The following is a 26,681-nucleotide window of genomic DNA, read 5'->3' on the forward strand; positions in this document are numbered from 1 at the left end:
TCAACCACAGTCTTGTTATCAACTGCAACATAAGGAAGAGCTGGAGACTAGGGTCAGTCTGGCACAAATGCAGGGTAGTGGAGATGATGGTGGTGGCAGGCGTGTTTAGGTTTTCTTAGAGAGGCAAGGGAATAGAAGTACCTCAGTGGGATTCAAACTGGATTTCTTTTTCTGTCTAGGTTTGAGGAAGATTGCACATAAACTGGGGGAGTTTATCTTTTCTCGTATCCTGTCTCTTCCATATACGTGCATATGGTTGGGTCATAGCAATCTAATCTGTGTTTGCTGCAGATGTATCTGTCCCCTTGGGTGTCTTTTTGGGGAACTGGGTTGTAGGGAGAGATTCTACTACCCTGAGAATCTTTCCAAAATATGTATCTTTCATGGCACTTTGCTTAAAGAGCACCAATTGTCACTAATTGCCCACCAGATAAGGCCTGCTGCACTCCTAGGATATTCACACTCAGGTCCCTGCTAGTTTTCATGTCTTCTCCAACCACCCTCCCCCATCACCTCTGAAAACTTAGGTTTCTGCCCTGCAGGCCTATTGTCATTTCCCTAGGCCCACAGTGTTTAAGCATCCATTCACAGGCTTCTCCATATTCCACCCCCCTCCCCATCCTAGGCATACTCCAGTGTGGTCAGTGACTATAATCAGTCACTTTTTAAAAAGCTTCTGAGAGCATTTGTCTTGAGAGATCCTTGGTAATTACTTTGCTTTCAATTAATTCCTCCAGGATCTAACCTCCTCTGGGATCCAAGGCTCCTGAGACCAAAGGATGTGTAGAATGGGAGATGTGAGAAGGGATGTTGCAGCATAGGTGACAACTACACAGGCTGTTACTTCACATGTCTTAGTGAATAAATGGGAACAGGATCTCAGGCCAGGGTCCTGGAATCACCATCAGACAGACTGGTAAGTTGGGCAGAGGATGAATGAACTGGTCTGTCAGGGTCCTTCCCACTGGAGGCTCTTAATTCCAAGGCTGTGTGATGTTGGGCAGGGGAGTTTTCAGGTATAATATTCCTCCACTTCTCCACTTCTCAGCCTCCCAACACTTCCCTGAATTCTAAAGTACTTTGATTAATACTGTGGCAGAGTAGCTCAGCTGATTACAGCATCATCTATATGTGCCAAGATTGAGGGTTCAATCCCCGGTCAGGGCACACACAGAATCAAGCAGTGAATGCATCAGTTAGTGAAACAACAAATCAGTGTTTCTCTCTCTCTCCCTTTCTCTCTAAAAATTCAGTAAAGTAAATAAATATAAAATATTTTGTTTAATGTCCAACAGTTACAGTCTTTTTATTAATAATAGCATTTTAAAATTTGACTCCCTATGGAATGTTTTTCCACAATATAATTTTAATATAATGACAGTTCTTGAGATGTCTTTAATGCAATAGTTTCAGCCCTTGCTTTATTTTAGAATCACCTCAAGCTTTAAAAACCTTTGTATAGGCCCCATCTCAGCTACTGTGATTGCATTTAGTTGAGGGAGACCAGTGACCTTTATTTTTAATAGTATTATATATAACTGCACCTCACTGTGTCATCCATAGACAACAAGGATGGGCATCAACACAGAGCTACTTTAAAAAGTAGCCACTTCTTATGTAATCAGAATCAGTGTTTGACTAGAACTCCCAGGTGATTTGCATGGACAGTAATTTCAGGAGCACTACCTATGTGATTTTTCCTGTGCAATCAGGCAGACAGCTACTGACTTACTGGGTGAAGAAGATGGGAGGCTCATTGCATCCTCAGTGGTAGCACCTTCAAGTTCTGCTTTCTTTTTGCCATCTCCAGTCATACTATTGTCACAGGAGTCGGTCCCTTTAATCTACCTGGGAAGCAAAATTCAGAGAAACCAGGTATATGATTTTGCCTGGAAGTTTTTCTCCACTGTATCACCAGTACATAGAGTCCAAGTGTAAAAACAGTCAGTATGGTTAAATCGAACAGCATCAAGGGAGAAAATCCCAGCAGCTGGATTCAGTTGTGTCTTTATGGAAGGAGCCTCTCACATCATTTAGTGCTTCTCCTCTGCTTTCTCTGTGTGCTTTGAGGCACACTATGTTGTCTTAGGGTGGTCCAGAGAAATAGAACCAGTGGAAGATTCTCTCTCTCTCTCTCTCTCTCTCTCTCTCTCTCTCTCTCTCTATCTATCTACCTACCTACCTACCTACCTACCTATCTTTATTTGCTATACTAGTGACAGGAGTAGTGAGTCTGAGGTACCCTAACATTTTCCAAGGGCACAAAATTACATTAATAAATTCTATAATCAAGTGTCCTATTTAGTGCTAAATGGTTGAGGCTAGAGACTTTTTGCTCTGTGAAAATATAGTAGGAGTAGTGACTTTTACTTGAAAGGACTTCTGGTTCCTTTAAAGTTGGAGGAATGCATGTGTCAGCCTGAAGCACAGCCAATACATGTCTGTGAAACATGGACAACAAGGAGGCATCGCAGCAGCTACAGTTGAGGAGACATGGCCTTTCCTGTACGGATCTTACAATCTGGAAGGGGAGACCTCTATGAACACATAATCCCAATGGGACTGAGTGCTGTGGGGACAAGCACAGTGTGCCATGAAACACAGCAGTGGTGCTCCCCTGTGGGGAGACAGAGAAGGGATAGCTTAGTAAGTGACATATAGGGTACCTGCAGGAGAAGTAAGGGAAAGCCTGGTGAAGAGGGTGCAGAGGGGGAAAGATGTTAGGTGGGAGGAAAAGTAAGTGTAAAAAGGTGGAGGCAAAATATTGTGACATTGAAGTCCAGCATTACTAGAGAGAGGTATGGGAGTGCAACTGTGCAGCCAGGTGAAGCTGTGGTGGTAAAAAGGGTCAGGACATGGGCACCTCTTATTTTAAATATATGTGGGAAAATGATCATTAAAAAATGTGAAGTGAAAAAGCACTCGATCACATTGTGATTATATCTTCTATTTTCATAAATATTCACTTGTAGAAATTTTACATTTTGATCCTCAATGTCAATATCTGAAGTCCTTGGGAATGAATCTGTTGTTTACTGTTCCTACTGATTCACTAAAATAAATATATTTGATTTAATATATTACATAACTTTCATGTGTATAATATGGTGATTTGACATTGATGTACCTTACATTGTAATCACCACACAGTCTAGTTAGCATCTGTCACTGTGCGTAGTTTTCACCACATTATTGGCCATATTCCCCTTCACTGGATGGGTGAAAAAGATGAAGCATCTTTTTCAAAGGAATTTTCCTGTATCTTAAGGACAATGGGGATCCATGAAGACCCCAGAGAGCATGATGATCAGGTTTTCATCTTAGAATGCCACAGTGAGACTGAAAGATACTTAAGGAGTAAGGTCCAGCATGAAGCAGGAATGTGAATGAAGAGCTGTTTAAATAGTACAGATGAGATATGGAGTCAGTAGGTTTAGGATGGTGAGAGTTGAGAAAAGGAATCGATGAATGAGAATTACTAAGTGGTAGAATCTATCGGACTTGTGGGCAGATGGATGTTGATGATGAGAGACAGATGGGAATGAAAGAAAACTCTCAGCTTTATGAGTGGAGAGCCTGGAACTCTTTCAATGAGATGTGGAGAATTAGAGAAGGGAGGGATGGGGGTGGGGCAGGGTGAGATGGTAATTTTCTTTTGGAATCTGTTAAACTTTAAATGCCTACGATGGCCCTGGCTGGTGTGGCTCAGTTGGTTGAAGCACTGTCCCACACACCAAAAGGTTGGGGTCTCCATTTCTGGTCAGGACACATAACCAGGTTGCAGGGTCAGTCCCTGGTTGGGGCATGTATGGGAAGCAATCAATCTCTCTCTTGCTGTCTCTCTCTCCCCCTTCCTTCCCTCCATTTCTCTCTAAAATCAATAAATATATTTAAAAATTTTAAATGCTTATGATACATCCAAGGAAAGATAATCATTAAGCAACTGAATATCCCTTTTTATAAGTGAGAGAGACATCTACATCTGAGGTTTGAAGGGTAACTTAAGTCTTCGGAGTAGGTAATTTTTCCTGAGTAGTTTGTATAGAATTGTAAGAGAACAGTGTTTAGGAAAAATCCTAGAGGAACCTCATCATGTACGATATTGATTGAGCAGCAGAGAGTCATAGTTACTGAGAAGGTCTGGCCAGGCAGGTTTGAGGAATACTGACTTACATTATGTGTCTCAGAAGTTAATGGAGAAGATTGTTGTAAATAAGTTGGAACATTTTTATGTATTGAAGAGAAGTAAAAAAATAAGTCATTTTTGATCATAGAGGTTCTGTAATTTTTGTGAAAAGGTGATATAAAGTGTTTTCGTAGAGTGGCTAAAATACCACCATAGAAATGTATTCATTTTGAAATACAAATTTCAGTGGACACTATTATTTCTTTCTGAAGATACTGGAGACAGCTATGTCAGGGAGGAATCAAACCATCATCACAGAGTTCCTTCTTCTGGGACTGCCCATCGAGCCAGAGCAGAAAAACCTGTTCTATGCCTTGTTCCTGGCCATGTATCTCACCACCGTCCTGGGGAACCTCCTCATCATTGTGCTTATTCACCTGGACTCTCACCTCCACACGCCCATGTATCTGTTTCTCAGTAATTTGTCTTTCTCTGACCTCTGCTTTTCCTCTGTCACAATGCCCAAGTTGCTGCAGAACATGCAGAGTCAAGTCCCATCCATCCCCTATGCAGGCTGCTTGGCCCAAATGTACTTCTTCCTGTTTTTTGCAGACCTGGAGAGCTTCCTCCTTGTGGCCATGGCCTATGACCGCTATGTGGCCATCTGCTGCCCCCTGCACTACACCACCATCATGAGCCCCAAGCTCTGTGTCTCCCTGGTCCTGCTGTCCTGGGTGCTGACTACATTGCATGCCCTGTTACACACTCTTCTCATGGCTAGACTGTGTTTTTGTGCTGACAACAAGATCCCCCACTTTTTCTGTGACATCTCGGCTCTGCTGAAACTGTCCTGCTGTGACACTCAAGTTAATGATTTGGTGATCTTTATTGTTGGAGGGCTCATTGTTGTCATCCCATTCCTACTCATTATCATGTCCTACACACGAATTGTGTCCTCTATCCTCAAGGTCACTTCTGCTAGAGGCATCTGCAAGGCGTTCTCCACCTGTGGCTCCCACCTGTCTGTGGTGTCACTGTTCTATGGGACAATTATTGGTCTCTATTTCTGCCCAACAGCTGGTAACTCTATTGTTAAGGAGACGGTCATGGCTGTGATGTACACTGTGGTGACCCCAATGCTGAACCCCTTCATCTACAGCCTGAGGAATAGAGACATGAAGGGAGCTCTGGGAAGAGTCTTTTATAAAAAGATATTTTCTTTTTGTATATGATTATAAATAATTTTATTCAGTACATATATACATATTGAATTATTGTTCTATATATTTTTCCTCACCGTGTTAATGTCAGTTATAATGATATGGTACACAATTTTTCAATATGTTAAACAGATGAATTGGAACTGCACAGGCAAACTAGGTAAGGAGGTGTTTGTGACACCTGGTTGGGCCTTCCCCTTTGTATTTCCCATGGGACCCTGGAAAAGCATGGTTTAAGCATCACTTGCCATCAGAGAGATGCAAATTAAAACTACAGTGAGATACCACTTCACATCGGGTAGAATGGCCATCAAAAACAATTCACAAACAATAAATTTTGGAGAACTTGTGGAGAAAAGGGAACCCTGGTACACTGTTGGTGGGGGTGCAGACTGGTGCAGCCACTGTGGAAAACAGTGTGGATTTTCCTCAGAAAACTAATAATGGAAATGCCTTTTGACCTATCAATTCCACTGGTGGGATTATATCCTAAGAATCCTGAAACACCAATTCAAAAGAACCTATGCACCCCAAAGTTCATAGCAGCACAATGTACAATAGCCAAGTGCTGGAAGCAAACTAAATGCCTATCAGTGAATGAGTGGATCAAAAAACTGTGGTACATTTACACGATGGAATTCTAAGCAGCAGAAAGAAGGAGCTTATACCCTTTGCAACATCACGGATGGAACTGGAGGGTATTATGCTAAGTGAAATAAGCCAGGCAGAGAAAGACAAATACCATATGACCTCACCCATAAGTGGAACTTAATCAACAACACCCACAAGCAAGCAAAATGTAAGCAGAGACATTGAAATAAAGAACAAACTGACAGTAATCAAAGGGGAGGGGTAACAGGGGGAAGAAGGGGAAGGTTCATCAAAGAACGTATACAAAGTACTCATGGACAAAGCAAAGGGGGGCTAGAATGGAGGGTGGGAGGTGGGGATTAGTGGGGTGGGTGAGTGTGGTGGGGGGAAAATGGAGACAACTGTATCTGAATAACAATATAAAAAATAAAAATCTGGTAATTTTAATAAAAAAGAAGTACTATTTTAAGTGATTTTCATGCCCTACATTTTTAACTAATTTATCACGGGATATTAGTTTTAAAATCAGAACTCTGCTTTGGTTGTGGTATCATTTTAAAATAATTTTCTTTACTCTTAGGTCAATGCTAAATAAGATCCAACTATCTCTGCCTCCCAGCTTCCCTCTAAATGTCTCCCACATAACTCTTCACAAGTTCACATGGTTTCTCTCTTAGCCATTTTCTTCCTCTGGTTTACTTTTGTGTGTACCTTGTGTTTTCTGACCTGAAACTGATTTTTCTATTCCTTTTACCACAAGAGTGGATTGTGTTTTTTCCTGGGAATAATACATTTTGGGGACATTATAATTTATTTCTCCAGTAATGGAGAAAGAAGGTAGAAGCTGATGTACAAATCAAGAAGGGAAGGATGCTTCTTTTCTGTTTGGTAGTTCAGACTTCCTAAAAGAACTTTGTAGCTAGATTTTTATTCTACCCTTATGACAATTCTAAGGAAGTATAGAAGATATTATCACCATTTCAATTACTCACTAAGTCACACAGTGTGTCAGTTGTTGAGTCTATGTAAGATCCCAGACTATGTGATTCTATGGATTCTTCTCATTTTCTTCAACTTCAATGAGAAGGGAAGCAGCCATAAAAAAAAAAAAAAAAAGACCTCTTAGCTCCATTTGAGGCATGCACTACCTTGGTCCATTTGCACCCTTAGTTGTCTCCTCTGAGTGATGGCATCCAAACTCACCACTTTTTAAAAAAATTTTTATTGTTATACAATTACAGTTGTATGCCTTTTCTCTCCATCCCTCCACCCCACCCCAGCTGAACCCACCTCCCTCCCCCACCTCCACCCTCCCCTTTGATTTTGTCCATGTGTCCTTTATCAAACTCACCACTTTAATCTTCTTGTATATTCTGGTAGCTGCCACATCTCTATGTGAAGCCCAGACCTTTCTCCAGAGCTTCCCGCTGCTATTCTCACCTGGCTAGTGGGTATCTCCACGTGACGGTCTATGAGCAGTTCCACCTCAACATGCACAACGTGAAACTCTTTATGTTCCTCCGAGTCTGCTCTTTGTCCTCTATTCTGTACTTTGATTTAACGTCGCTTTCCACCCAGTTACCTAAGCAGCCACTTCTGTATATGTATATATGTTCACAAAAGTAGATTAGTTTATAATCTTGCATTACATATTTTCATTTAATATTGTATTTCCTGAAATATTTTATTATTCTCCATGAGACAGTGACCCTAGTTGCTATAATAGATCAAATTCTATTACAAATATATCAGTGGAAAAATAAAAAATTAATATTTAAATTAAATCACTTTCCTCTATAGTAGAAAAATCTGATTAAAATAGCCATGAAATGAACCAAGATGGAGGCATAGGTAGACACACTGCGCCTCCTCGCACAACCAGAACTGACAGAAAATTGAACGGCCAGGAAGTCCGACACCAAGGAAATAAAAAATAAACATTCATCCAGACCGGTAGGAGGGGTGGAGATGGGCATCCAGGGCAGAGAAGACTTGTGTGGCCGTGGTGGGACCAAGACAGGCAGAGTGTGGGACGAACGGGGCAGGCAGTCTGACCACTAGCAGACCCTGCGGCCCCACATTCGCACACGGATAAACCAAGAGGGCCGGACTCAGAGTGGCGGAGAACCGGGCAGGCAGAGCGGTGGGTAGCACTCCACGGCCCCACATTCACGCACAGATAAACCGGACAAATGGTGGGGAGTGAAGCAGACCATGAAACCCAGGGCTCCAGCGCCGGGAAATAAAGCCTCAAATCTCTGATTGAAAACGCCCGTGGGGGTTGGGGCAGCAGCAGGAGAGACTCCCAGCCTCACAGGAGAGGTCGTTGGAGAGACCCACAGGGGCCTAGGGCATGCACAAGCCCACCCACTTGGGAACCAGCACCAGAGGGGCCCAATTTGATTGTGGGTAGCAGAGCCAGTGACTGAAATCCGGTGGAGAGTGGAGCGGGTGCCATTGCTTCCTCTCAGCCCCTCCCCCCACATACAGCATCACAGCACAGCGACCAGTGTTACCCCGCCCTGGGGAACACCTAAGGCTCTGCCCCTTTAAGTAACAGAAGCACCAAGACAAAAAAAAAAAAAAAAAAAATGGCCCAACTGACAGAACACTTCAAAGCTCCAGAAAAAATACAACTAAGCAAGGAAGAGATAGCCAACCTATCGGATACACAGTTCAAAACACTGGTTATTAAGACGCTCACAGAATTGGTTGAATTTGTTCAAAAAGTAGATGAAAAAATGAAGCCTATGCTAAGAGAAACAAAGGAAAATGTACAGGGAACCAATAGTGATGCAAAGGAAACTGGGACTCAAATCAATGGTGTGGACCAGAAGGAAGAAAGAAACATCCAACCAGGAAAGAATGAAGAAACAAGAATTCAGAAAAATGAGGAGAGGCTTAGGAACCTCCAGTACATCTTGAAATGTTCCAACATTCGAATTATAGGGGTGCCAGAAGGAGAAGAGGAAGAACAAAAAATTGCAAACTTATTTGAACAAATAATGAAGGAAAACTTCCCTAATATGGCAAAGGAAAGAGACTTCCAGGAAGTCTAGGTAGCTCAGAGAGTCCAAAGAAGCTGGACCCAAGGAGGAACACACCAAGGCACATCATAATTACATTGCCCAAGATTAAGGAGAAGGAGAGAATCTTAGAAGCAGCAAGAGAAAAGGACACAGTTACCTCCAAAGGAGTTCCCATAAGACTGTCAGCTGATTTCTCCAAAGAGAACTTACAGGCAAGAAGGGACTGGCAAGAAGTATTCCAAGTCATGAAAGGCAAGGACCTACATCCAAGATTACTGTATCCAGCAAAGCTATCATTTAGAATGGAAGGGCAGATAAGGCGCTTTTCAGATAAGGTCAAGTTAAAGAAGTTCATCATCACCAAGGCCTTATTATATGAAATGTTAAAGGGACTTATCAAAGAAAAAGAAGATCAAAAATAGGAACAGTAAAAATGACAGCAAACTCACAGTTATTGATGACCACACATAAAACAAAAATGAGAGCAAACTAGGCAAACAACTAGAACATGAGGGTTGTCAATAAGGGAGTGGGAGGGGGAGAGAGGGGTAAAGGTACAGAGAACAAGTACCATAAATGATAGGTGGAATATAGAAAGGGGGAGGGTAAAAATAGTGTAGGAAATGTAGAAGCCAAAGAATTTATAAGTATGACCCATGGACATGAACTATAGGGGGGGAATGTCGGAGGGAGGCGGGTGGGCAGGATGGAGTGGAGTGGGGGGGGAAATGGGACAACTGTAATAGCATAACCAATAAATATATTTAAAAAAAAGAATATGAACAGTAAAAATGAGAGCAAACTCACAGTTATTAACAACCACACCTAAAACAAAAACAAGAGCAAACTAGGCAAACAACTAGAACAGGAACAGAACCATAGAGACGGAGATCACATGGAGGGGTGTCAATAGGAGAGTGGGAGAGGGAGAGGGGGGGAAGGTACAGAGAATTTGTAGCATAGATGATAGGTGGAAAATAGACAGGGGGAGGGTAAGAATAGTGTAGGAAATGTAGAAGCCAAAGAACTTATAAGTATGACCCATGGACGTGAACTGTAGGGGGGGAATGTGGGAGGGAGGGGGTGGGCAGGATGGAGTGGAGTGGGGGGGGGAAATGGGACAACTGTAATAGCATAATCAATAAATATATTTTTAAAAAGCCATGAAAAATAGATCTGATTCTCAATAGCAATGAAAAAGGCATACAACTGTAATTGAATAATAAAAATAAAAATAAATAAATAAAGTTAAACCCAATTAAAAAAAAAGGAAATTAGGTGCAAGAACTATAAGAAGAAAATATTAAAACTTTACTGAAATACATCAAATAATGCCACAAGAAAGGGACATAATACAATAACCCTGGATAGGGTGCCTCATTGTAACCAGCTTTTTGAAGAGTAATTTTTATACAATAAAATCAATTCATTTAAAGTTGTGCATTTTGATGAGCTATGTAAACTCAATATTTTAACATCATCAGTTCTCAAACACATTCAATGTTGTCTAAAGAAAATTCTCAATGGAATTAATTTTATGGAAACTAGCAAGCTTATTTTGATGTAAGTTTGACATATTTTACCACATAAAAATAAGGAACTTTTCTAGGACAAATGATAACATAAACAAATTTGAAAGAGAAGGAATAGACTGTAACATGCCTGACAGATATGAGATTAAAATGAAGAATATGGAAAGAATCCTACAAATAATATAAAACAAACCACAGAATAGAAAAATGTACAAGTACTATTAACAGAAAATTAATAAAGATTAAACAACTTGAAAAAATCTTCAACTTCAATGTTATCAGGAAAATTCAAGTTGAACAAACAAGTGATATTTGAATGATTACATAATTGACAAATTTATAAATGATTGATCTCCTGTGGTAATAGCAAGGATGTGGGAATAAGAGCACTCAAATACATTCCAATTTTCTTGAAGTATAATTTACACATGAGAAAATGCACCCATGTTAAGTGTACAGTTCAATGAGTTTTGACAATTATAAGCATCCATGTAACCTTTACCCCAATCCATGTCTAGAATAATTCCATCACCTCACAAATCACTGTGTCCCCTTACATTAATCTTCCATTCCCTACCACTGACCTGTGGTACTATTTTATGTATTTAGATTACTGTTATAGTAATTAGATTACAGATTAGATGTGCTTAATTTTCCATTTCACATAAATGGAATCATTTAGTATGTATGCATTTATGTCTGGTGTCTTTAGCATTGCAGAATGTTTTGTAGATTTAGATATAAATCAAGGGGGAGGGTGGAGGTGGGGGAGGGAGGGGGAGAAAAGGCATACAACTGTAATTGAATAACAATAAAACTTAAAAAAATCTTTTTATTACTTAGTAGTATTTCATTGTGTAAATATAGCACAGTTTATTCATTCATTCATTTATCTTTTGTTAGACATTGTTGTATCCAGTTTTTGAAGATTATGAATTGTTAAAAAATGACATCTTTCCCCTTCACTGAATTACTTGGGTACCTTTGCATAAAGTCAATTGACCATGTATAGGTGCATCTATTTCTGCACTCTCTATTCTGTTCCATTGACCTACATATTTCCTACTTACCTATCCTTATTCAAATGTTTACATCGTTCTATCTCTATTACATCATTTTTCCTGGTATATTCTCATACCTACACATAGTGTCCTTTCTAACCCGACCTGATCCTAAAGGGACCATTTTATTCCCTTTATTATAGCAATGAATTTTGATTTCTTTAATTCTTTTTGCCTTAAGTCAAACTTTGCTATTAAAAGATAAAACCTGCTGTTTGCTTTTATTATCATAATATTTTTCTTACTTTGTTATTGTTTATGTTAAACAGAATTCTTTCCACCATTATTTCACTGTTATGAGTTTTTAATTTTTGAATTCTTTATTTTGATTAATTCCTTTTTGGATTATATCTTCAAGTCATTTTTAAAATAAGAATCGTACATGAATACTCTCTTTATTGAATTTTCATGTTTTAGATTTTCCTTTTGTATGTGTGCTTATACCTGAAGGACAAGTTGCCTAGGTATAGAATTTTGTGGACATTTGCATTCCCACTTAAAATCCATTTTCAAAAATAGCTGTGGAAAAATCTGAGGTAAGGCTGACTACTTCCACTTTCCTCCACCCTTAAGTGGACATCTTTTCCTCATGAAACTTACAGGATTATTTCTCTAAACGTGAAATTGAATAACTTCATTAGATTTTGTTTTTGTATCAACTGGATTTTGTTGCAGTTTTTTAATAACACAGAAAATCCCTTTTGATTTACAAGTCTGTATCTTTCTTCATTTCAAGAGAGTTTTCTGCTATTATATCTTGGATATTATTATGATTCCACTTTTTTCCTGTTCTCTAATAAGGCCAATAATTTTTATAGCAGGTTTGAAAATTATGTACTATAATCTGTCTACACATAAATGATAACTTTATTTTTACAAATTAAAAAGAAAAACAGAATTTATAATATTAGGCTTCTAGAAACGTCATCAGTGCAGAAACAAGATGTGTACTTGAATTCATATATTGAAAAAATGAAATCCTATGTCATTAAACCTGGGACATTCAAAACAAAAGTTACAGGTTTAATTTTAAATTAGTTTGTCCTTCTTATACTTTATCAGTTGCTCAAATCTGTCCACATTTCATTTGTTCATATGTATATCATATATCCACCTCTTTCTCTCCCTCCCTCACTGCCTCTCTTCCTCTTCTGCTTATTGTCTCTCCCTCTTTCTTCTTCTCCTTTTTTCTTTACAGTAGTTGAGTGATTCGAGATAATTTTCAGACATCAAGATATGTAGCCACTAAATTCAGCATTCAGACTTTCCTAGAAACAAGAACATGCTGATATATAATTATGATACTATTTTCACAACCAAAAATTAACATTAATACACATATCTAATGTAAAATCAGTATATACATTTCCCCCAATGATAAAGGCCTTGTTTATCTGAGAGATTTATTAACATATAATTTATATACCATGCTATTCACCCATTTAAAGTATAAAATTAAGTAGTTTTTTGTGTATTCACAGAGTTGTGCAACCATCCTAATCGACGTCAGAACACTTCATTACTCCCAAGGAAACCCCATGCCTACTGACAACCACTGCCCATTTCCCTCCAGCAGTCACCAATCTGTGTCTCTCGGGATTTGTCTGTTCTTGATGTTCCATATAAACAGAATCATGTCACATGTGGGTTTTGTTCCTAGCTTCTTTCAGCTGGCATTATGTGTTCATTATGTATTGTAAGATGTATCAGTACTTCACTTATTTTCATTGCTGAATAATATTGCATTGTATGGACACACCACATTCTATTTATCTAGTCATCAGTTGATGATGGTTTGTTCCTTGGGCCTACTGTTCACAGCTGCTATGAACATTCACATACACGTATTAGTTTGAATACCTTAGTTTCTGTAGGGATGCACCTAGGAGTAGGATTGCTGAGCAACATGGAAATCCCGTGATTACCTTTGGGAGGAGTCACTAAACTACATCACTCACCCTCCTGCTCTCCACCCTCTGCCCTCCTGCCAGCAGCAGGCTGCACTGCACCTCAGCCACACTGAACTTCCCTGACTTTGTAAAAGCTCCAGGCTCTCTCACTTGCGGGCTTTTCCACGTGCTATTTCTTCTCTCTGTACACTTTAATTCTCTTTTCTTAGTAGACTCCTCAGATTCCACTTAAGTTTTATTGGAAAAAAAAAAGGATGTTTTGCCTTCCACAGCAGGGGTGGGTCATGCTCTCGCTCTCTCTCTCTGCCGCGGTCTTGGTTCTGTGTTCCCTGCACGAAATTCCCAGCGAAGCTGCAGAAACCGTCCCTGCACAGCCCCAGGCTCAGATAGGCTCTGGAACAGAATCTCACAGTGAGGAGACAGCACCAGAGCTGGAGGAGCAAGATCCCACACTGGCAGCCACGCAACAAGCCCAGCGGGCGCCACAGCTGCAATCTACGAGTAACCTGTCAGTAAATCCAATCAGAGCCCGACAGGAAAAAATGCACGGAAGGCTCTGTCCAAACTGGGTCTTTTTATTTTTTTAATTGTTGTTCATGTACAGTTTTCTGTCTTTTTCCCCCACCCCAGCTCAACACCCCAGTCCTCCCCACCTCCCTCCCCTGTTTCCACGCACCCCCATGTAACTCCCCTCGTTATTGTCCATGTGTCCTTTACAATTGTTCCTGCAAACCCTTCACCCTTTTCCCCTGAAATTCCCTCCCCTCTCCACTCTGGTCATTGTCAGCCTGTTTCAATTTCAGTGTCTTTGGTTATATTTTGCTTGTTTGTTTGTTTTGATTACAAACTGGGTCTTTCACAGTTTACAGGGCTTACCAGGGTCCCTCTCCGGAAATCTAAGAGTATTCTCTTTGTCATCACAAAAACCAGATGTCTACAAGAGCCCAGCTTCAGACACCTACATAATTTGATGATGTATTATAGAATTGTACCCCTGAAACTGATATGATTTTATTAACCAATGCCACTCCAATCAATTCAATAAAAAAGAGGAGAGGGAAGAAGAAGAGGTTGATGAAACAAGTGTGGAAATTAAGGACACAGAATTGGTCAAGTCAGAAGCAAATGTGTGGAGAGCAAAGGCAGTCCGAGCCCTGGGGAACAGCAATAGTGATATTGTGAATGCTGTTGTGAAATTAACAACGTAACCATCTGAAAAACGAGGACATTTTTTTGGTGTCTCAAAAGAGTCCTGCAGGTTGGTTTGAAATTTGTACTGTTTCTATTATTAATAAAGTTATGGCTTTTTGTGGGATGAAAATAAATGTCTTCTCTGACCTGCTGGATGAGGTTAGGTGTCCTTGATATATATTCTTATCACATCCTGTATTTCCCCTTTGATAGCATTTGTAATACTTGGTAGTAGCTTACTTAGTTGTCATGGCTGCCAGCTAAGCTGTCAGCTGTCTGAGGGCAGGGACCTGTCCACCTCCCCACAGTTGTCCCACAACACACGGCTCAGTGCCTTGCACATGGTAGTCACTCAGTAAATATTTCTTGAAAGAATACATTAATGAACTAATGGATTAAGTATTGCCTGGGTGAATTCATCAACACATTACTTGCTATCATGGAGCTTAAAGTCCAGATGAGGTGAGAAGGTGGGTGTATATATAGAAGCAATCATTGGACAACATAAAACAGTGGTGACCAAATGCTGCAGTATTTGATTCTGGTAACCATCGTAGAAGGCCAGATACTGCAGAAGATGGGGAAGGGCAATGTTCACATGGGCTGTGATGGTCAAGGAAAGCTTCCTTGAGAAGGTCAGACCAGGGGTGAATCCAGAATTCTGTCTCCGGATATGATTTATTCAGAAATGTGCAGGAGTAAGGCTGGGTGAGGGCAAGCACCAGCTTTGTTACTAATAAGTTCCTTTGGGACCCAGGGACCCCAGGGGCTGGGGCATTGTAGAAGAGAAAAGAGTCAAAACGCAATGGCAGGGATTCCGGCTGGAAATGCATGACAAGGAAGTAGCACACTGGAAGCAGCCTCTGAAGCCACATTCAGACAAGCTGGGTAAGCTGGGAGGGAGTTCAGGAGAGGTAGTTTTTCTAAAGTCCCCCTTAACAGATATGAGGATTCCATAACTGGCTAGTGCAACTCCTGCAGGATCATTTAGAAGTACTCATCCTCATTGTTTCCCCTTCTCAGCAGTGATTCCCACCTCCCAGTGTGATTGAGAATCACCCGAGCTATTAAAGGAACTAATGAGTTATATACTCGTGGAGTACTTTGTACTTCACAAATATTGATCATTCCGAACCCACAATTCTGTGAGGTGCGTGAGGTTTGCTGATAGTGGGGTGTAAAGCTGGAACACTTCAGCAATTTGCCAAGGTCCCAGGCCAGTAAATGATGGAGTCTGACTCCTTTTTGCTCCTGAATATTTGCTTAGGGGCCAGGAAAACAAAGCGTAAGGGACAATCCTGGGAGCCCCTTTTCATGAAGCCAGTTTTCCTCATCCTCTGCAGAGCTGTTCTAATAATATATTTAGCTGTGGATAGATTCAACTCATAAATTGGGAGAAAATCCTCACTATTTGGGTTGCCGTCTGTTCCTTCTGGGCCAGTAGCTTCTTCCCTCCCACGGTGCTCCTCCAAACCTTCTCTACCATCAGTAAGGCACTGGGTGCATTGCAGGCATGCAGATTTGGGTAGGTGGACTTGGAAAGTATTGTATCTTCATCACAGAAAGTGATGATGATAATATTAAGTCTTACAAATGCTACTCTGTCTCACACGTGACAAGTTTTTTACAGGCATTGTTTTTTCCTTCCTTTGTCATGATAAATTAGATACTTGTATTCCTATTGAGCTGACCAGAGAATTCATGTTAAGGGAGGTTAAGTCCTTGGCCAAGGTCATGAAGCTGTTGGGGCCATCCCAATCTCAGCTGCTTCCCCTGCTATCCCCAGAATGTTCATCTCAGTTCTATTCCCCTTTAAATCTTACTTCCCTGACTAATATCCCTTGGGTCAATACAGTCTTAAACGAGAAAAGAGAGAAGATTTTTATGTGGGTCAGGGTAGTATAAATTTAAGTAACAAACAAATCTATGTGGAAGAGCCATATTCCCAGTAGTCCCAGTGTCAGGAAGTGCATCCAAAGCTTTGCGGGGTTGGGGTTTAGTGCCTGTAGGTGGTGAGAGAAATTCTACTGACTTCTAATCTTCAGCAAGTCAGACCTTCATGTCATTCTTCAGTGTGAACAGCCCCCTGTGGGTCTAAACAGCCCCCAGACTGAGGCAGGCATGGAACATGGGCTTGAATCAGTTTTGGGCTCATATCACCTTCCCAAATCCTCTGAGGTGGGAGGCTGAGGGGGTGTGATAAGCTGCGTGGGTAGACCAGGAGACAGACTTAGTTTGGAGTAGGAATGCTTGGGAGCAGACCAGCGAGAAGGATTCAGGCACTGATGGGTATGTGGTTGACTCTTGATAAGATAGATCTTGTTATTATGCCTGTTGGGAAATTCTCAGAAAAATGTCCTGTGTGGGGCCTGAGACATCCTACTTAAAGATTGTGTTTTTTTCTTAAGTGAGTCAGAACTCATCAGTTATTGTGATCCCACAAAGATACTAATGTCTCCAAGCCTCTTCCAAGAAATAGGCTTCATATTTGCAATGAGGTAGGGGAACATGCAGAGTACCAATCCTCTGCTCAGAACAACAGTGTGGGAACTGACTGTGGGAGTGGGGAGTGGGATGGGTGGAGGAGGGCAAAGGGAGAAAAATTGGGACAACTGTAATAGAATAACAATAAAAATAATACAGTGGTACCTCAGTACTCATCATTCCAACAAGTGGCAAGCAAGCACTGAGTGCTGAAACATTTTTTCTAGTCAAAATTTGACTAGTACTGATGGGCACTTAGGTTGCTTCCAGCACTTGGCTATTGTAAATTGTGCTGCTATGAACATTGGGGTGCATAGGTTCTTTTGGATTGGTGTTTCAGGGTTCTTAGGATATAATCCCAGCAGTGGAATTGCTGGGTCAAAAGGCAGTTCCATTTTTAGTTTAATGAGGAAATTCCATACTGTTTTCCACAGTGGCTGCACCAGTCTGCATTCCCACCAGCAGTGCACTAGGGTTCCCTTTTCTCCACATCCTCTCCAACACTTGTTGTTTGTTGTTTTGTTTATGATGGCCATTCTCACTATTATGAAGTGGTATCTCTAATTACATTCAACATATTATATTTATATTATGTTTCTTAAAAAATTGCTTTTTAAAGGTATATGAATATTATAAAATAATTTCAGAGTCCTGCTATATCTATGACACACTGCTTGATGGCTAGAAGAACTAAAAAACTCATAGAATATGTAAACTTGCAACAGCAGCTACCAATATATTTGTGGTAATTAAAAAATGCATGAATAAAAAAAATTTGACTAGTACCAGGTTTGATGAGTTCTGAAGCCAACAAGTACTGGGGTACTTGCTTGCCGATTTGTCCCATCAGGGCCTTAAACAAGGTAACAGGAGAGGATGTTTGGGTGTTTGTATAGTCTGCTGTTAGCGAAGCTGTTAGAGGTCTGAGAGCAATCTCTTCCAAAGCTATCTGTCACCCAGTTGTTGTTAGGAGAACTTGATGGTAGGTCTAGCGCAAGCAACCCACTGCTGAGTTCTGAGGCCCTGAAGCTGTTTGAACAATCGAGAAACCCTTGTCTGGCTTTAAAGTTAATGGGGAATAAAGGGAGAGCAAAATACTTTAGTAGGATTAAATTGTGAGGAATCCTGTGATTTCCATTTCACTGCAATCTAGAGAATGAAAGCATGCTGTCGTCCAGAGAGGGGATGCGGCCCCAATTTTGGCAAATCCTGACACATTATATCAAGGAAGTAATCTTTTATTTTGAGCTTTGATCAGGAATTGGTACTGGTATTTTTAAAATGCTTTTCGCCTCTGATGACTCAATCCTATATTTTTAAATTAGACATATTAGTGTGACTTCAAATATGAAAAGCTGGAATTATTAGTGTTTTACACTCAGTTTTCACATCCAGTTCCATAGGTGGAATTGGTCTATAATTTTATGACTCATATCACTTTTTTCCTTCTTTAGTAAATTATGTAGCTTTCTATTTAATTTTAGGGTATAGAATGTCTTTTGTAGAGCCTGGGGATTATTTATTCCTTGAAAGTCTGAAAAATCTAGAAAGCTCCCTGTACCAAGGATTTCAAGACACTGCAACATAATTTATACATAGTACACAAATCTTATGGGTACAGCTCACTGAATTTTACACCCATGTACCCACTGCACAGATCAGGATGTGGAGCATTTATATTACTGCAGAAATTTCCCTCACACCCTCTCCTGCTAATACCCACGTGTGTCCAGGGATAATCACTAGTCTGGTTTCTGCCCCCAGAGCTTAGATTTGCCAACTCCTGAACTTTATATAAATGGTAGCATACAACACCTTTTTGAATTTGAATTATTTTACTCAACACACATGTTTTTGAGATTTATCCATGTTGTTTGAATAAAACAGTTCATTCTTTTTCATTTATTGCTATACGGTAAATCATTGAAACGAATATGCCACAATTTGCTTATTCTCCTGCCGATGGACATTTGAGTTTTTCAATTTTAGGTGCTCTGACTAAGCACCATTTTGGGGACATTTGTTTTTCTTTATTTTGCGTATTTTAGGAGTGAGTTTTCTGCAGGTAAATGTTAATCTTTAAGAAACTGCAAACTGTTTGCAAAGTGTTTTACTATTATACATTCTTACTAGTGATGTATGAAAGTGTTAATTGCTTCATATCCATGCTAACATTTGATATTGTCAGTCTTTTTCATTTTAGTGGGTGTGAAGTATTATCTTAAGATTTTAAGGCAGGCTTGTGAAAGACAAATACTGTATTACCTCACCTTTAAGTGGAACCTGATCAACAAAACAAACAAGCAAGCAAAATATAACCTGAGACATTGAAAGTAAGAACAATCTGACAGTAACAGAGGGGAGGTGGGAGGGGATGACAGGGGGAAAGGAGAGGAGGGATTTCAGGAACAGCTATAATGGACACATGTACATAGCCAAGGTGAGGTGGAATCAGGGGAGGGAGGTGGGGATGGCTGGGTGGCAGGGAGTGGTGGGGGGAAAATGCAGACAACTGTACTTGAACAACAATGAAATAAATAAATAAATAAAAAGATTTTAATTTGCATTTCCCTGATGAATAGTAATGTTCAGCATATTTTCAATGCTTATTGTTGGCCTAAGGACTTTTATTAGAGATATTTTTTTTCCTATTTTTTCCTAGTTTATATCCTATTTTTGATTCAAAAATTTGATTCATGATATGATTTTAGGGGGGAAACCAAGATGGAGGCGTAGGTAGACACACAGTGCCTCCTTGCACAACAAAAAGAAGGACAACAATTTAAAATAAAAAAACCCAGAACTGACAGAAAATCGAACTGTATGGAAGTCTGACAACCAAGGAGATAAAGAAGAAACTTTCACCCAGACTGGTAGGAGGGGCGGAGATGGGCAGCCCGGGTGGACAGGACTCGTGGCAAAGCGGCCGGACTCAGAGACTGGCATTGTGGGATGAATGGGGCAGGCAGTGCAACCATTGGCAGGCCCCGCGGCCCCACATTCGCACATAGATAAACCAGGAGGAATGGTGGGGGAGCGAAGCCGACTGTGCAACTCAGGGCTCCAGCACGGGGAAATAAAGCCTCAAACCTCTGATTGAGTACACCTGTGGGGGTTGAGGAGGCAGCAGGAGAGCTCTCAGCCTCACAGGAGAGGTCATTGGAGGGACCCACTGGGGCCTAGAGTGTGCACAAGCCCACCCACTCGGGAATCAACACTAGAGGGGCCCAATTTGATTGTGAGTAGTGAAGGGAGTGACTGAAGTCCGGCAGAGAGTGGAGCAGGCACCATTGCTCCCTCTCGGCCCCTTCCTCCACATACAGCATCACAGTGCAGAGACCAGCGTTACCCTGCCCTGGTGAACACCTAAGGCTCCGCCCCTTTACATAACAGGCATGCCAAGACAAAAGAAAAAAAGACCCAAAATGAAAGAATAGATCAAAGCCCCAGAAATAATTCAACTAAGCAGTGAGCAGATAGCCAACTTATCAGATGCACAGTTCAAAACACTGGTAATTAGGATGCTCACAGAATTGGTTGAATTTGGTTGCAAACTAGATGAAAAATGGCTATGCTAAGAGAGACAAAGGAAAATGTACAGGGAACCAATAGTGGGGCAAAGGAAACTGGGACTCAAATCAATGGTGTGGACCAGAAGGAAGAAAGAAACATCCAACCAGAAAAGAATGAAAAACAAGAATTCAAAAAAAATGAGCAGAGGCTTAGGAACCTCCAGGACATCTTTAAACATTCTACATCTGAATTATAGGGGCACCAGAAGGAGAAGAGAAAGAACAAAAAATTGAAAACTTATTTGAACAAATAATGAAGGAGAACTTCCCTCATCTGGCAAAGGAAATAGACTTCCAGGAAGTCCAGGAAGCTCAGAGAGTCCAAAGAAGCTGGACCCAAGGAGGAACACACCAAAGCACATCATAATTACATTAGCCAAGATGAAAGAGAAGGAGAGAATCTTAGAAGCAGCAAGAGAAAAGGACACAGTTACCTCCAAAGGAGTTCCCATAAGACTGTCAGCTGATTTCTCAAAAGAGACCTTACAGGCAAGAAGGGGCTGGCAAGAAGTATTCCAAGTCATGAAAGGCAAGGACCTACATCCAAGAACACTGTATCCAGCAAAGCTATCATTCAGGATGGAAGGGCAGATAAAGTGCTTCTCAGATAAGGTCAAGTTAAAGAAGTTCATCATCACCAAGCCATTATTATATGAAATGTTAAAGGGAATTATCTAAGAAAGAGAAGATCAAAAATAGGAACAGTAAAAATGACAGCAAACTCACAGTTATTAACAACCACACCTAAAACAAAAACAAAAGCAAACTAAGCAAACAACTAGAACAGGAACAGAACCACAGAAATGGTGATCACATGGAGGGTTATCAGCAGGGGAGTGGGAGGGGGAGAGAGGGGGAAAGGTACAGAGAATAAGTAGCATAAATGGTAGGTAGAAAATAGACAGGGGGAGGGTAAGAATAGTGTAGGAAATGTAGAAGCCAAAGAACTTATAAGTATGACCCATGGACATGAACTATAGGGGGGGAGTGTGGGAGGGAGGGGGTAGGGAGGATGGAGTGGAGTGTAGGGGCGGAAATGGGACAACTGTAATAGCATAATCAATAAATATATTTAAAAAATTTGATTCGTATCATCTCTACTTCTTTAATATTTATCTTAATGATCTATTTAGATGCCATATGTATTATTGAGTCAACTTTTTCAATTTGTCTTTGCTTAGAGAATGTTTCATCCAGATTTTTAAATTTATTTCAGAAGTTTTAGGAAGATTTAAAAATTTGACTTTGTGACTATATCCTTTGTCTTAATCTTGAAGTTCTAATATTTATTTTTATCTTTTTAAAAATTAGATTGATCATTTTTGTCTATTTTGTTGATCTTTTAAAAACAAAAGTTCAAATTATTTTTTATTCATTTTACTGCTTTTTTGTTTTCTAATTTGTTAATATATACTTTTTAGCTTTATCAATCACTTAATCCTATTTATTTGAATTTGTCTTTTTTTAATCCTTTTCAGCTTAATATTTTATTCACTTATTTTCCTTTTTTTCTAGATAATAATAAAAACTGGGCATAGATTTTTCTTCTTCTGTGATGCATCCCTCAGCTGGAGGCATGCGGTAGACTGCTTCCTGCCTACTTCCAGATCATACTGATGTGACCCCACCCAGGGTGCAGTTATGGAACAGTTTTATAGAATTCTGGAACGTGGTTGCGTGTGACCCATAACTTCACATGTTTTTATAGTTTTTCATTTTAAAACATTTTTTATTGTTATTCTATTATAGTTGTCCCAGGTTTTCCTACTTTTGCCCCTCTTCTGCCTATCCCATCCACAAACCCTGCTCCACCACCCTGTTCTCACAGTCAATTCCTGCACTGTTGTCCATGTCCATGGGTCATTCATACATGTTCTTTGTCTAGTCTCTTCCCCTTCTTTCCACCAGTCCTCCCTCCCCCCTCCCTTCTGGTCACTGTCAGTCTGTTCCATGGTTCCATGCCTGTGGTTCTATTTTGTTCATTAATTTATTTCTTTCATTAGATTACTTTTATTTATTTATTTTTAATTAAAAGTGATTTATTAGGTTTATTATATTCTTTTTTAAAAATTATTTTATTGTTGTTCAATTACAGTTGTCTGCATTTTCTCTCCACCCCTGTACCCCACCCCAGCCTGACCCACCTCCCTCCCTTGCTTCCACCGCCCCCCTTGGTTTAGTCCATGTGTCCTTTATAGTAGTTCCTGAAAACCCTTCTCCCCACTATCCCTTCCCCCCTCTCCTCTGGCTATGGCTAGATTGTTCTTAACTTAAATGTCTCTGGTTATATTTTGTTTGCTTTTTTCTTTTGTTGATTATGTTCCAGTTAAAGGTCAGAGCATATGGTATTTCTCCCTCACCACCTGGCTTATTTCACCTAGCATAATGCTCTCCAATTCCATCCATGCTGTTGCAAAGGGTATAAGCTCCTTCTTTCTCTCTGCTGTGTAGAATTCCATTGTGTAAATGTACCATAGTTTTTTGATCCACTCATTTGCTGATGGGTACGTAGGTTGCTTCCAGCACTTGGCTATTGTAAATTGTGCTGCTATGAACATTGGGGTGCATAGGTTCTTTTGAATTGGTGTTTCAGGGCTCTTAGGGTATAATCCCAGCAGTGGAATTGCTGGGTCAAAGGGCAGTTCCATTTTTAGTTTTGTGAGGAAATTCCATACTGTTTTCCACAGTGGCTGCAGCAGTCTGCATTCCCACCAGCAGTGCACTAGGGTTCCCTTTTCTCCTCATCCTCTCCAACATTTTTTGTTGATTTGTTTATGTTGGCCCATTAGATTCCTTTTATAAGTGAGATCATATAGTATTTCTCTTGCTATGTAAATATTTATTTTTATATTTGGAAGAAGACAAAATACTCAACCCTTATGACTTACGGGTATTTAATTTTAAAGTATCTTTTTTGAAAGTTCTGAAATATGAATATACATGTATGTATGTATATTTATAAGTTCATATTATAATACAAATTATTATTAATTTTTAAAAGGTGAAACAAAAACAACATGGAAATGGGAAACCAAAGTATCGTTTCAGAATTCTTCCTCCAAGGCCTGCCTATTGAACCAGATCAACAAGACCTGTTCTATGTTTTGTTCCTGGCCATGTATCTTACCACTGTTTTGGGGAATTTTCTCATCATCGTCCTCATTCATCTGGATTCTCACCTCCACACACCTATGTATCTGTTTCTCAGCAATTTGTCTTTCTCTGACCTCTGCTTCTCTTCTGTGACCATTCCCAAAATGTTATACAACATGCAGAGACAAGACCCATCCATCCCCTATGCAGGCTGCTTGGCCCAAATGTACTTCTTCTTGGTTTTTGCAGACCTGGAGAGCTTCCTGCTTGTGGCCATGGCCTATGACCGCTATGTGGCCATCTGCTTCCCCCTGCACTACACCACCATCATGAGCCCCAAGCTCTGCATCTCCCTGGTGGTGCTGTCCTGGGTGCTGACTACTTTAATCTCTTTGTTGCATACTCTGCTCATGGCTCGGCTGTCTTTTTGTGCTGACAACATGATCCCCCACTTTTTCTGTGACATGTCAGCTCTTCTCAAGTTGTCCTGCTCTGACACTCAGATAAATGAAATGGCAATATTTATCTTGGGAGGGCTTGTTGTTATTGTTCCATTCTTTTTGATCTTTTCATCATACGCACGAATTGTGTCCTCCATTCTCAAGGTCCCTTCTGCTAGGGGCATCCGCAAGGCCTTCTCCACTTGTGGCTCCCACTTGTCTGTGGTGTCACTGTTCTATGGGACAATTATTGGTCTCTATTTGTGCCCTTCAGCCAACTATTCTACTGTTAAGGAGACAGTCATGGCTGTGATGTACACTGTGGTGACCCCCATGCTGAACCCCTTCATCTACAGTCTGAGGAATCAGGACATAAAGGGAGCCTTGCCAAGACTCTTTTCGAAAAGGATAATTCCATTTTCTCTGAGATAGTGACTCTAAAGATTAAAGTATGCTTTCAAACACTAGGTGTAATAATGACAATGAGTAGTATTCTGCAGGTAGTGGCACTCAAGCTCGGCACTGGAAATGCAGCCCCCAGAGCACTTCTAGGGGAAGTCTTCCCACACATCACTAGGGGCAGATCATTATGCTTTTGCATTTATCACTCTATCTTCGGTGTGATGTAACACAGGCTTGATTGAACAATTATTATTCAATCATGAATAAATACCACTCAACCTAGGTATTTATCAGACTTAAAGAATGGACGTAGTTCTTAATTCTCTAGTAAATCAAAATTACTCTGCCACTTCAGTACTTTGCTTTTGCCAAACATATCTATTCGATGAAGAATGTCTTCCAATTTATTGTGCAGATGCTCTTATAATTTTTACTCTGCAGGATCAGCATTTCTCCTCTTGTTAATCAATTGAGTTCCTAATACTCAGGAGTTATTTGATTCATCTATTTATTGATCATATTAAAAAAATTATCTGTTGTCTTTAACTGTACCAATCATTTGTTAGTTAATAACAAAGTATTTATTTTGATAATATCCATATTTTGGATCAGAATTCCTTTTTTTGAATTAAGATCATATGATATGTAATGGACCATATTTGAGTTTTGTTATGTATTGTTTAATTTATAGACATTATATGGTAGCTTATATATATGATAAGGTAAAACAAATAATGAGAGAAGAATTAGAACTTACTTATGACTCCCAGATTTTTTTCCTCTGGAATATGATGCTGATATTATTTGATGCTTTCTTTGTTTATTTCTTCTCTTATCAAGTGTCTTGAAGACAGGTGATCTGTAATCTCAACAGTGCCTTGCCTAGTTTAATGCCTTGTGTCTGCTGTATGTAGAATAAGTATTTATTGATTTGAATGCATTTACATGTTTCCTGAAATGAATGTATACCTTAATATCCCACCTTTTACAAGTTTTCCTAATAATGACAACTTTGTCTTCATTTGTTTCAAAATTTTTTTATTGAGTACAGAAATAATACATTCCATTTCAAAATATCTAAACAATAAAAAAATAAACAATGAGGTAGAATGTGAGAGCCCTCCCTAGTTGTGCTCCCTCCCATGAAGGCAGGTAAAAGTTGGGAAACTATTCAGACTAATATTGTATATAATAAATAAATAAGACTAAATTATACATGTTACTTTCTCATTGTTTTCATATAAAATGCACTTTGAATTCATCATTTCATACAAGGACATGTATCTCTTTTAGAAGCTAAATAGTGTTTTCTTGAAAGGATGCATTAACTATAATTTATTAAATAATCTGGGTTCTTTTGGAGTAAGTCAAAAGTTTATTTAAAACATTACAGAAATTTGATTCCAAGAAAATCTTATACTTGTTAATATGACCAATGATACAACTAATTAGGATTATAATTAGCCTTTATAGTTTTAGAGATTTTTGCAATTTAGAAATTTTACAATTTTGCCTTTTCAAAGGCCAATGTCTTCTTCAAGAGGAAGTGCTGCCCAAAATAATGATTAGGGAGCTGAAGGCAGAGGAAAAGTCAGTGTTCAAGACTGACAGGTCTCAGAGAGGAAGGGGGAGGGAGGGGCTGGATGAAAGGTGAACAGATTAGCCAAAGAACATATATGCGGGACACAGACACAGACAACAGTGTGGTAATGGCCAGAGGGAAGGGGGTGGGGACTGGGTGCAGGTGGGCAAATGGTGGGGGTGCACAGGGAATGGACCCATTTGTTACAGTATCAACAATAAAAATAATGTAAATAATAATAATAAAATAAAGTAACTGTATGTTTAAATAAAGAAAATTCAATGTTCATACACTGAGATTTTACATTTCTAGGTTTTGAAATCTGAATGTGATCTTCTGTGTCACCCTTTTGGTTTGTTTTTTTTTTGTTGTTATTATTCAAGTACAGTTGCCTCCATTTTCCCCCTGCAACTCCCCCCCACCCCAGCCATCCCCACCTCTCACCATC

General features: G+C 39.9%; 2 protein-coding genes and 1 pseudogene across 3 annotated transcripts in view; all 3 read left to right on the forward strand.

Annotated features, from left to right (window-relative positions):
* Positions 1 to 25,900, forward strand: part of LOC112308715 (olfactory receptor 1E5) — a 63,543-nt gene extending 37,643 nt beyond the window's left edge. Inside the window, exons 1-2 of one of the 2 annotated variants that reach the window (XM_045199053.2) lie at positions 15,484 to 15,548; positions 23,718 to 25,900. In XM_045199053.2, coding sequence (XP_045054988.2) covers positions 23,734 to 24,681 — 948 coding nt within the window. In that variant the 5' untranslated portion in view covers positions 15,484 to 15,548; positions 23,718 to 23,733 and the 3' untranslated portion in view covers positions 24,682 to 25,900. Of the gene's footprint in view, positions 1 to 15,483; positions 15,549 to 23,717 lie in introns of those variants that run through there. The other variant, XM_053911505.1, reaches the window with a different exon arrangement.
* On the forward strand, positions 810 to 6,175 carry LOC112308572 (olfactory receptor-like protein DTMT). Its single transcript, XM_045199058.2, has 2 exons — positions 810 to 916; positions 4,399 to 6,175. The coding sequence occupies exons 1-2, from the start codon at positions 866 to 868 to the stop codon at positions 5,356 to 5,358; spliced, it is 1,011 nt and encodes a 336-aa protein (XP_045054993.2). The 5' UTR covers positions 810 to 865; the 3' UTR covers positions 5,359 to 6,175.
* On the forward strand, positions 13,754 to 14,677 carry LOC112308718 (nascent polypeptide-associated complex subunit alpha-like; annotated as a pseudogene).
* Positions 25,901 to 26,681: the final 781 nt, after the last annotated feature.

The sequence above is a fragment of the Desmodus rotundus genome, chromosome 9 (genome assembly GCF_022682495.2).
Source record: "Desmodus rotundus isolate HL8 chromosome 9, HLdesRot8A.1, whole genome shotgun sequence".
NCBI lineage: Eukaryota > Metazoa > Chordata > Mammalia > Chiroptera > Phyllostomidae > Desmodus > Desmodus rotundus.

Coding starts and splice junctions, on each gene's coding strand:
- LOC112308572 (XM_045199058.2), top strand. CDS start 866: ATGGGAACAGGATCTCAGGCCAGGGTCCTGGAATCACCATCAGACAGA. Junction 917..4,398: donor AATCACCATCAGACAGACTG/GTAAGTTGGGCA, acceptor TTCTTTCTGAAG/ATACTGGAGACAGCTATGTC.